Source organism: Mercenaria mercenaria, chromosome 17 (assembly GCF_021730395.1).
Source record: "Mercenaria mercenaria strain notata chromosome 17, MADL_Memer_1, whole genome shotgun sequence".
Classification (NCBI taxonomy): Eukaryota; Metazoa; Mollusca; class Bivalvia; order Venerida; family Veneridae; genus Mercenaria; species Mercenaria mercenaria.
Window position 1 is genome coordinate 30938876 of NC_069377.1, and position 12617 is coordinate 30951492.

The following is a 12617-nucleotide window of genomic DNA, read 5'->3' on the forward strand; positions in this document are numbered from 1 at the left end:
TTGAATTATATAGTTGCATTTAACAAATGATTCATGTTCAGTGTTATATCAGATCTTAAGGTAGCTAGAAACTGACAAACATACAAACAGATTTTATATATCAATTTAATGATGATCTGTCAGCAGGTGCTTGAATGAACTTCATTGTTAATGCACCTGTAAAATACCACATGCTGTTTTCATCTTGTATAACTTTTGGTTTTACTTTAGGATTTATGCGCTTGCTTAATGGTATCTGATGAAACTTTTTAACATTTCCAGGAAGAAAAATGTTGAAATAACATATCTTAATTCAAATTGTTGTCAACACCAAATTGTTCTATTTTGGGAAATTGCGATATTGCCTTAATATACTGTAATTTAAACCATATACCCCTATATGAATGGCTCTCTCCCTATTACCCATCAAAATAAAAAAATACATTTTGCTAAATGCAACACGACCAGTAGCCATAAAACCATATGGGATAGCCTGTAGACCCGATTTAAACAACTATCTCCCTATTGCCACCCAATATTAAAAAGCCACCCTGCTGGCTTGCCACCTGTGATGAAATAATGCACAGAAGGGTATCTTGGGTCTTCCTCCACTGTTAAAGCTGGAAAGTCGGCGATATGACCTATAATTGTGATGACGCGACATTAAACAAAAAACACAGATATTAAAAAATGCCCGCTTTTGCAATGTCACCAGGCACATTTATTTGGGGCATATATATTTTGAATAATATTTGGGGTATATCCATTTGAAATTAATTTGAATTATACAGTTGGAAGTATTTAGGGTGTATTTTTGGAATGATTTTGTAGTATACAGTTGGAACTGTTTAGTGTATATGGTTAGAATTATTTGGGGTATAAGGTTGAAATTGCTTTTATAGCTGCATCATTCCTTTCTTAAAAACATATTGGAAACTGAAATATTTCCAGCTTTTTCTGTGTTGTGTCATTACGTCGAGACATCTCGATTGACTGCTTTGTCTCAATAACATTTGGTCCAGTATCCCTTATGATGTAATTTTTAAATTAATGAGATTTGAGGGCAGTTGATGCTTATTATACATAGATAGTTGGATAAGAATATTGCAATTTTGTTCTCCTTTTTCCTGGTAGGATTTTTTTCTGAATATTTAAGTAAACAGTTATTTTTCACAATGAACAACTGAAGCTTTGGATAGGGCAAACACATTAATAAAAAAGGAAGCATATAATTATGGTCCCCAGTCTGTGTAATTATATATCTCTCAGGCAATGCTTTTTTTCGTATCATGGCTTTCATATTCTGTTCTTAGACTAAGCTTTTTTTATCATTCATGCTACCATTTCTCATGCTACCATTTCTCTGTAATTCTCGCTTCCATTCTCGACCATTGTTCACTTTACCATTTCTCCAGTTATTCACACTGCCATCCTCTCAATTATTTACGCTACCATTTCTCCATTATTCACGCTACCATTTCTCCATTATTCATGCTTCCACGCTACCATTTCTCCATTATTCACACTACCATCCCCTCAATTATTCACGCTACCATTTCTCCATTATTCACACTACCATCCCCTCAATTATTCACGCTACCATTTCTCCATTATTCACGCTACCATTTCTCCGTTATTCACGCTACCATTTCTTTGTTAATCATAAGCCTATTTTCTTTTGTTCCTTTACAGTATAGAATAGGTTCAGAGACGGAAAGCATGAATAGTATAAGTAGTACAGATGACACCTTTCAGTGGGGCGGGCCCCAGGATGACTCGTTAAGATATGGAGACGAGTCACACGGGCTCATGGACTCCTGCTTGTGAGTATTTATTCGGAGCGAGTCATATAACCATATTAACATCATACCCATCTGCTTGAGCATGCCTTGTGCTAACACTAACACATTGTTATTTCAGCACATAGATTTGGACGTCAGCTGACCATACTGATGGAGACTGAAGGAGAGACAGTTTTAGATTTTTATAACACATTTTTTTTTAGTTCAATGGAAATTTGAAATGTAGCTCTTGATATTAAATTTCTTTTCTAACAGCATGAAAAGTTTGTCTTCATATTGCATGATTGTCGTAATGCTTTAATTCATTTATAATTGATATGAAATTTTGTGTTATAATTAAGATATATATATATAAAATGATTAGGTGCAAGAAAAGGAATGAAAGAAAGAGTTAAATGCATGTTTTACTCTGTTAGATTTAAGCTGTCTTCAAAGTAAGGAAGTTGCTGTGTGACATCATCTCATTCGACATTGCCAAGAGTAACAACAAAATCTGCTTGTCGAAGTATTGCCTCTATGCAATGAACTTCAGTTATCTTAAACAAAAGTTAGTAAGTGGAGTTGTGTCATTGTTTTAAGACCATGGGTCCTAGGCCTTACTCTAAAGTTCAATTGTAAGTGTTAAAACTGAAAATACTGCATACGCCCAACACATCAGATCAGTCAATTCTTTTAGAACATACCTCTACCATTTAGAACATTAAATTTTATATTTTTCATGATATTTAGACTTTGATATTCCTGTTATAAATGTAGCTGTGTGCTGGTTGCTTAAATAACTACCCTTCCCTGTTCGTAGCTAGATAGAATTTGATGTGATGTAGAATAGAAAAATAAATGTGTTATATCGTATGTGTGCTGTGATTTTAAATAATATTATGCTTGTCCTAGACATGTAGTGGTATAATAGTATTTGCATTATGAAAGTGGATTGGGGCCCTTTAAAAGAGTCTGGTAGCCGAGTGGTAGAGCACCCACTTTGTGAGCATGAGGTCATGGGTTTGCTCAATGGCTGCAGTTATACCAAACACATGAAGAATGGTACTGGTAGCTCCCTTCTTTTGCACTCTGGAGTAAAAGGGAAACTGGCTTCTATTCTATGATATTCTCATAGCAATAGATTCTTTTTGGAATGACCAGGTGCCGAGAGTGGTTAATATAGTTCAAAATCAAACTTAAGTTAGTAGTCTTGTTGCTAAAGGTCATAAATATATTTGCCGTCTATTAAAGTTAAATCGTTCACTTCTGGGAGACGTTAATAATCTGTGAGACAATGTACAATGATTTCATAATTATGTAATCTTGAACATATGAATTAATTCGTATAATTTCCCAAGTACATTTGTATTTATATTAAATTGTCATTATTAACCAGTTCATTGAAATTCAGTTATTACTAAGCCCTATCATTTTGGCATTTATGCTGTCCTGATATAGTATACAACTGACACTCCTTGCTTAGTTCATTGCATATTTTCAACAACCTATAATAAACAGTCATAGTATGTCAGATGACATAGGCGTATTTGTTTTAAGGCTTTCCGAAAGTATATAAAATTTGATAAATGTAATATTTAAATCCTTGTATCGGATTGTCCGTTTTAGACCACAAGTCAGCGATTTAGTTGTCCAATTAAGTTTGTCCAGTGCGTGTCGATCAGTAAATGTGTGAATTATGAACGAGGGTTGACACACGGCTCATTGAGTCAGGGGAATTTTGATTGACATTCCAAATAGTCTGGCTGAGTGTCAATAATTGAAAATATGCCCAGTGTTAATTGGTTCAGTTATTTTAAGATAATATCAACACTTATGTCTTAATTTCACTTAAGAATAATTTTGCAATGATTTTCATATACATTGATTTTAAGTAATAGTTTAGTTTTGTATGGTATACTACCCGGTTTAAGCTGTGCCATCTACTTTGACTTGAAATTCACCTTCAAATGCAAAAGTCAGATATTTCGTCCCAGTTGGAATTTTTAGTCTCTTGTGCCTTGATCAGCGAAAATTGCCTCCAGGCTAAATACAGATTGCCATCTCATTGCACTTACAGTGTCACAAGGCACATTTTGTCAGTGTCAGATCAAACAAAAATCTCCGTTGCATGCTAAGTGGCTTTTACTTCAAGCTGCATGCCATCAAAAGACTTTTTGTTCAAACACGGGGATTATTTATGAATTATGTATACATGTTTGGATATATTAGATCGGGGCATTGATTGTAATAAAATGTTCAATATTTACATAGACAGGTAAAGGTAAAGTGGATACGCGGATATGCAATGTTTTGGTGTATGTAGATATTTTTAGACTCCGTCATACTCGAGTAGCCATGTCATTGCAGACGAGGAACGTCAGGCTATAAACACTCCATTTGACATTTTACATTTTTCGAAGCATTCTTTAGTGTAATTTACAGTGTTTTTCAAAATAAAGATATCAGTGTTCAAACATCGGAATACTTTCAAGGTGATACAAAGAGTGAAATAACGGAATTAAGATCGGAATTAAGTATGAAGTGTACAGAATAATGGTAGGTTTGTGTATGATTATATTTCTGAATGTAGGATTACTACTGACCCACTTATATCCGCTAATTATTTGACTAAAGATTTTTCTCTTATCGATAAAATGTTAAAACTAGGCGATGGTGCATCCCCCGTGATGTTTATTTTGCATTTTGATACGTAACCGGCTGATGATTAATATCCGAAAAGCTTGAAGTGTTCAAACATAAATTGATTCCATTGGTATTACACACAAGGAAAACTTTTTGAGTTGCAAAAATTGTTACAAGGTAATAGAGGTTTCAGTTTCAGGTGTTATATTAGTGACTTCACCAGAACCTGTTAAATGTTAAAAAGGTGTCCAGGATATTCTAAGCTTTTGAAGCACTATTTTTCCAGAAATGGGTATAGCACTTTAATTAAGGACTTAAGTTCTTGATAATAAATTTGATTGTTGGTATAGAAGCTCGGGCATTCAGTGTGTTTATGTTTTCATCTTAATAAACTATTGATTTGTCAAACTTTCAATGACCATATTTCTTAAGTATTCTACTTGAGTGTCCATGATTGTTCTTTATATTCAACCCAAGAACAGTAAAACTTCTTCATAGATCAGCTACATCCAGTGTTTTCCTCCCCCTGTGTGTTTTACATCAGTTTTAGAAAAGATTCTTACAACTGATATAAGTGTTTCTTGGACTTCTGACCAATACTTGTGCCTCTTAATATTGTGTAGATTACTGACAATTTCTTCCCTTACTGTGATTCAAAGCCACGAATTTCGGATGAGGAGTGGGATGCTTTATCCCCTTTCCTACATCTGCACCATTATGGCCCCCTCACTTTCCTAAATCAGTTGTAACTACAGTAAAGCACAAAGGGTTCAATGTTGCAATGGGTAGAGCAAAATGTGATAGTTATCACAAAATTGGAGCTATCTAAACATACAGGAAACTGTTGGCAGACCAGACAAATTCCTTGGGTGAGCTTAGTATGCTGGTGCAAGCGGTGTTTCACTGTAACTTATATGCTGAGCCTGTATATGCAACCAAAGAGAGTCCAGGTAATACTTACTGTAACAGGTAGACATAATAATTTGCCACTGGCTACAATTTACCAACAATTATGATATTTCAGAAAATTCGTAGGTCATTGTTGTGGTTTGAAAACGTCTGTGTGTGGAAATTCTTGCATTTGACCCTTGTCCCGAATCACTACATCATCCTGAGGTAACATATTTACACAATGAGTATTATTATTGTAACTTAATGAGGGAAAAACACTTGGACCATTTTATATCAGGGCTGTTACTAAGGTTTGCAATCGGGCACTTGAATGACAGTAGTGTTTTACAGCATCTTGTTCTCTATGTACATGCAATTTTCCTAAAATAGGGGATTGTTTGAAGTTTTATTCATGTACACAATTTTCTTCTCAAAGGTAAACAGAAGTGATTATGAAATATACTGCAAACTGACCACTTACAAGAGAAAGGAATGGATAACTGCTGGTCAGTCCTTGTTTTTGATCTTTACGGGACTTGCGATCACTCCTTATTTTGGTCCTTAAGGAACTTGTGATCAGTCTTTGTTTTGATTCTTTGGGGATCCTTGGATCAGCCATTGTTTTGGTTCTTGGGGAACTTGTGGTCAGTTCTTGTTTTGGTTCTTTGGAATCCTTTGATCAGTCCTTGTTTTGGTTCTTGGGAACTTGTGATCACTCCTTGTTTTGGTTCTTGGAGAACATGTGATCAGTCTTTATTTTGGTTTATGGGGATCCTTCAATTCGATATTCAAAACAGTAGGTAGAGTTATTGTACTTGCCAATTCATTGGCATGTCCGTGTCCTGATTTGATTAAGCTGGTATCTCAGTAAAAATGTGGGACAACTTTTTATACGCCCGTTTGAAAAACGGGACGTATTATGGGAACGCCCCTGGCGGGCGGGCGGGCGGGTGGGCGGGCGGGCGGCGTCCACAGACCTTGTCCGGAGCATATCTTCTACATGCATGAAGGGATTTTGATGAAACTTGGCACAGTTGTTCACCATCATGAGACGGAGTGTCATGCGCAAGAACCAGGTCCCTAGGTCTAAGGTCAAGGTCACACTTAGAGGTCAAAGGTCATATTCAAGAATGACTTTGTCCGGAGCATATCTTCTTCATGCATAGAGGGATTTTGATGAAAGTTGGCACAATTGTTCATCATCATGAGAAGGAGTGTCATGCGCAAGAACCAGGTCCCTAGGTCTAAGGTCAAGGTCACACTTAGAGGTCAAAGGATACAAGAATGAAAACTTTGTCCGGAGCATTTCTTCTTCATGCATAGAGGGATTTTGATATAACTTGGCACAAATGTTCACCACCATGAGGCGGAGTGTCATGCGCAAGAACCAGGTCTCTAGGTCTAAGGTCAAGGTCACACTTAGAGGTCAAAGGATACAAGAATGAAAACCTTGTCCAGAGCATGTCTTCTTCATGCATAGAGGGATTTTGATATAACTTGGCACAAATGTTCACCACCACGAGACGTAGTGTCATGCGCAAGAACCAGGTACCTAGGTCTAAGGTCAAGGTCACACTTAGAGGCCAAAGGTCAGATACAAGAATGACTTTGTCCGAAGCATTTCTTCTTCATGCATGGAGGGATTTTGATGTAACTTGACACAATTATACACCATCATGAGACGAAGTGTCATGCGCAGTTCCCTTCTTTCGAATTACTTCCCTTTGTTGTTACTATAAATAGCTTATATTGTAACTTTTTCATTACTAGTCATAGGGAAAAATCGAGACCACTTTTCTGTAGTACAATATGCATGCTACATCCAATTTTGAGGTGTATTTTGACCAGTCTCTACCTGGTAAAGATTTTTGTGAGGACTTACAATTTTTTTTTTTGATGTTTTTTTTTTGTTTTTTTTTTTAAGATTAACTTCCCTTAGTTGTTACTATAAATAACTTATATTGTAACTTTTTTATAATTGACCGTAGGGAAAAACCAAGACCACTTTTCTGTGGTACAACATAGATGTTACTTTCCAATTTTAGGTGTATTTTAAGGTATCTCTACCTGGTACGGAGTTTTTTTGTGGACTTACAAAAACAAAACACTTAATTATTACTAAACAACCACAAAGTTAAAATTCCATTTGCAAATACAGGTGCTAGAGTAAAGAAATTTGCTGTGACGGGCGTATATTGTGACATTCTTGCACTCTTGTTGTGTACATGTGATGGTCAAAAGATGTTTGAAGATATTCTCCTAAACCTTAATATTTACTGGTGTTTATTGGGACTACATACTTTAATTAAGGTCGCTTTCTGTCATTTATTGTTCATTATTGCTCCATTTTTACAGTGGTAAAGTATAAACATGTGAATTATATAGATCTGACACTGTATCTGACCTGACATATACACCAATATAATGTTAAAGTAAGTGGCTGTAAATGTCATTTTTCATTTGTTCGGTTTTTATACTCGCTAATTAAATGATTATTCCACAGGATACTGTGAAATCATTTAATATTCGTGGTGGCTAATTTTCGTGGGTGAGTCAGTCCACGAAATTTAATTATCCACGAATTCAGACCCTATGAAAATAGCTGTCTTAAAGTGCCAAAAGCATTTAATTTCATGCCCACAATATTCAATGATTTCACAGTAATATAAGTAATGTGTACTCATATTAATCCAAAATCATGCATTGAATACCTTTAAAATATTAACATTGAAATTTGCACGAAATGGGTGCACCTTTGATCATGTGACCTGATGACCTCATGACCTTAAGTCATGTGATCACTAATTTGACATTTATTTGACAGAACAAAAAGATAAACTTGCTGGAGTACAAAAACCTGGCCAAGTATATTGATTTCTATATATACAGGAAAAGATATTGGTATTTTGTGAAGTGCATAGAACTCTGAATAAGAAAAGAGAGTTGAGAAATTTGGGATTGTAATGTTTTGAAAATTCGTTATCACACAGCCTTTGTGGAGAATGTTTACCAGTGACATAGGAATGTGAAAGGTTTATACTCCAGAGGAGAAAGTATTTATCCAGCAGAGCAGTGGATTTTAGCTGTAATCATTAATTTCTGAGTGCTGAGTGAAATGTCTTGTTCTTATGATATGTTGTGTGTATGAAAAATGGATTTGGTTTTCTATACATGAACAGTGCCTTGCGGATTATTTTGGAGTAAGGATAAAAAATATGGTAAGAGAATTTATTTCCATAATGTAGGGTATGAAGTAATTATTCTTGCATACAATAAAAAATTTGATGTTTTAGGTATGAGGGACTGCTTTTAGTACAAATAAGACCTTACATAGTAGTTACTTTTTTGACATTTTGAGATCTATTGTCTGCAATGCAGATTAAACCTAAGAAGTAAAATAATAAAGTTGAAGGTAAAATCAGCATGTTATATAATGTACCCATCTAATAATTTGGACTAGGCTCGGATCAAAGGGTGCATAAAAAAGTCAGTTAAAGGTTAACTCTTGAACTGGTCACTGCTGCGAGTGCAACTGTATCAGATAAGAAGTAAGCCATGTAATGAGCAGAAAGGATCTTAATTAGTTTATTGGGCTGGTTCCCACTGGCCATGATTTGTGCTATCTACCATTTTACAATGCAAAAAATTGTATTATATACTATTTAAAGTACTGGTTTATAAGGTACCATAAATTTCACATTATAGGGAAAGATTACTGGCACATTTCTGTTTGCTTATATGAAGTTTATCAGCTATGTTTGACAAGTATTCATCCCAACTTTAGATAACAATACTTGCCTGTGTTGTTGAGTCAGACTTAAAATGTCATTCCCCTGTAACTGACAAACCCACATACCGAAAGTGGTATGTTTTGACTTTTTCACCTGATTGGTCAGGTGTTCAGTTCTGTTCAGTTTGTGGTCAATTATTGTAAATAAAAACTGCATTAAAAATTCTATCACGGCCAGTAAATAAGGATTTCACAGAATTTGACAGTTCTTTGTCAGCCAGTGTTTGTCTCATAAATTTTAATTTGTTGTAACTTACATCATAACATGCATGCTTGATGCATGACAAATAGTCTCGGTTTTCATGTTGTATGCATTAGTTTGCAGTCTGAATGTATCCATGATCGTAATGTTTACATGCTTGTATTATTGTTTTTGTTTAAAATAGAAGGACGAACAAGGTAGTTCACAGGTTATCGGGTTGTAATTATTGTATGAATAAACGTTACATATCAAGATAGCTGATTGCAATTCATTATCTAGTCTTTTTTTTTCGGCTGTGTTGTGTGTATGATCAACTTGGCGAGACCAACAAATCGGGGACCTTGTAATTGCTACAAAATGTAGTCTTTTCAATATGGAAGTATACATGAGTTGAAGCTAACGTTGTGTGACCGTAATAATGTCTTTATAGCGTTTGTTTTTACTAAATTTTTAATTTGATTCTGTTTTAAGAGTAAGTTTCAAAGTTTCAGTAGGATGTCTGTCCATTAAGAATTAGTGACAGTCTACAAAGGTTACCTTGGATACCAAGATTCCAGTCTTTCCTTGAAATAAAACAGTCAGGCTCCTTTTAAGTCTTCTGCCACTGGTAAGCTAGAATTGTGGTATATGTCCTTATGCCACCTGTTGACCTGCCTTTTTGGACTTCTATTCATCTTTTTAACTTTCATCAGTAACAAGGTTGAATAGTGAGGGTTGCTGTCCTCTGACTTATTTTCTAATCTTTCTTTATTACTAAAACAAAGAAAGAAAACCTGATTGATGATGTGTCCCAGAATGGGATCATGTTGAATAAGATATCTCTCTCAGCCATTATTAATGTCAGATAGAAGCAGATTTTCTAAAAGCATTCTTATTGTAGCTTGGGGAGTTATGATATTTGAATATTTCTGTAATTCAGCTCAAAACAAAAGATGTACTGTACTTCCTCTGTGGGGATCTTCCGAGTCCGATCTATACATATTCAAAATGTTTTGACCTAAATTTGTTTTATTTTTCATTGATGTATGATCCATTTGGTTGCCAGAAGGAAAAGTTACAGTATTTTAGAACAAATTTATCTTAATCAGAGCTCAATAATATATGCAATGTTTCCATTTGCTTCCCTGTTGAAATACTGTTGAAAAACGGAGTTAAACCCAAAACAAACAAACAAACAAACAAGCTTCCCTATTGATAAAACAGTTGTGGCAGAGAAACTTCCCACTATATTGAAATCTCTTTTTGTACTTTCATGAGCCAAATTTCTGATAAGGAAGTCGCCCAATTTTGGCTTCTGTTCTAGTCTGCCGTCGCCTGTTCTATAAAATGCTCTTTTTCCTAAATTGGCACTTACCAGTGATTGAATTCCTAATTTTGAAAGCCAAGGCATCTTCCCAGTCCCTGTGCTTTCAGTGATGCTTACTCAGCATATTTTGGTGTGCATTGACTATTCATATTTTGTGTTTGTAACACAGTCTTGTCTATGGAACTTTTATATTGAATCTGTGAAGTTGCTATCAATAGTCCTGGTGAGGGTGAGGAGGGACTGCTTTTATTTATGTGATCATTAAGTTGACTCCTATCTTGTTTGTTTAATGCCTTTTTTAGTGTTTTGTTCCAACAGTGACCTGATCAATGCAGTGAGTAAGTGCACAGCTTTAGTGGACAATAGATTGATCACTTCATGTGTTAATTAGACATTTCTGGCGTGTCCTCAGTCAGGTCACCATTGTTGTACAGGCAGTATATTTGATGAATGAAATAACAGACACTGAGGTACAGGGTTATACTATTATTATTACTAATTGATTTATTGAACTCCTGATGTACTCTTTCTGGTACAGAAATTTTCACAATACTCTTTTAACCACACTAGGCTCACCAGCCATGTTACTGGCAATGTTAAGCACAGCAGGTTTCCAGGATACAGGATGAGGCATTAGTGAGATGATTTTATGGATTTGTTTTTAGCTTGACTATTGGCGTCTGTGTCCGCATCAGTGTCACACCTTGGTTAAAGTTTTGCATGCAAGTACATATAGCTATTATTTAAAGGCATCTATATCAATTACCAACCTCACTAGGTCAAGTCCCATAACCCTGACGTGTATTTTGGTCAAATTACGCCCCCTTTTGGACTTAGAAAATCCTGGTGCAAGTTACTGTCAGATTCTTCAAAATAATACAGATACTGGATCGAAAGTCTATAGATATTTTAACATTTAGGGTAATATTCTTGCTTCTGGGACAACAGTTCGAATAGTTGAGTATTGGCAGGTTACTTGATATGAACCAATATGAGGTAAACACCTGACGATTTCAAATGTATTTAAAGTATCCTACATGGAACATAGTATCAGGTGCAGAATATCGCCCATTAACACTGGTGTACCAAAATGTACAGTTTGTAGAACAGTGTTTTATTTTATTTGGAATTCTTCTTCAAGACAGAAGGGCAGTTTTCTTACTTTTTTTTGTCTCCAACTTGATTTTTGAATTCCAAGTATGAAGAACAGTCCTGTTAGTTAAAGCTCGGCTTCCTGGACACCGTTTTATTGACTGTGAAAATGTTCTGTAGAAACAGTCAGACAGACAAACAGATAAAATAACATTACTGTATATAGATCGTAACATTCGTCATGCTATCCCTTGTATTTGTTCTATTTCTATTTACTATAGACAAATCAATACACCCCAAATTTGCCCAAAAAAAAAAACGAATATAAATTTGTCAAAATTCTATCTTCATGAGAAAAGCTGTAGTCGTAAATTTTAAACGCCATAAAATTGTAGCATAATAACCGTAAGATCTATAATTCTATTGAAAAAGTTTCTCACGAGAGTGTCGGCTCTATTGAAAATAACACCAGTAAAATATAGGGTTTTAAAATTTAATTATGGATCTATTTCCACACTACTTCTTATAAAGTTGGTCAAATCTTCGTAAGGAAAATTTAGATGTCTCCGATATCTGTAGAAAATTATGTAGTTTGCAGTAGTACGCAAATTTCATGTCACGTCTGAAAGGGAAATATAGTGGATTTAATAATGCTGTCTCATTTAGAACTTCGATATAGATTTTGCTGTATCATGGGTAATTGTAGACAGGCCCTGGTAGTTAAAATGGCTTACAGTGTAATTTCCTGCTCTTATAGACATTTTGAATGTAAATTTTGCTTCTCGAGATCTTCCGAGAGAATAAAAATATTCAGGATAAATTGGTCCATGGGGCCTCCGTGGCTGAGTGGTTAAAGTCACTGACTTCAAATCACTTGCCCCTCATCGATGTGGGTTCGAGCCTCACTCAGGACGTTAAATTCTTCATGTGAGG

The 12617-nt window shown here is 35.2% G+C and overlaps 1 protein-coding gene across 11 annotated transcripts in view; it reads left to right on the forward strand.

The window, feature by feature from the left end:
• The window catches only part of LOC123536311 (catenin delta-2-like), a 63776-nt gene that overhangs the window by 21506 nt on the left and 29653 nt on the right, over nt 1–12617 (forward strand). For 6 of the 11 annotated variants that reach the window (XM_045319390.2, XM_045319391.2, XM_045319394.2 and 3 more), the window contains one exon: nt 1672–1802. The exons of 3 other annotated variants lie outside the window; for them this stretch is intronic. In XM_045319390.2, coding sequence (XP_045175325.1) covers nt 1672–1802 — 131 coding nt within the window. Of the gene's footprint in view, nt 1–1671; nt 1803–4123; nt 4317–8204; nt 8513–12617 lie in introns of those variants that run through there. 2 more of the 11 variants (XM_045319401.2, XM_045319402.2) reach the window with 2 other exon arrangements.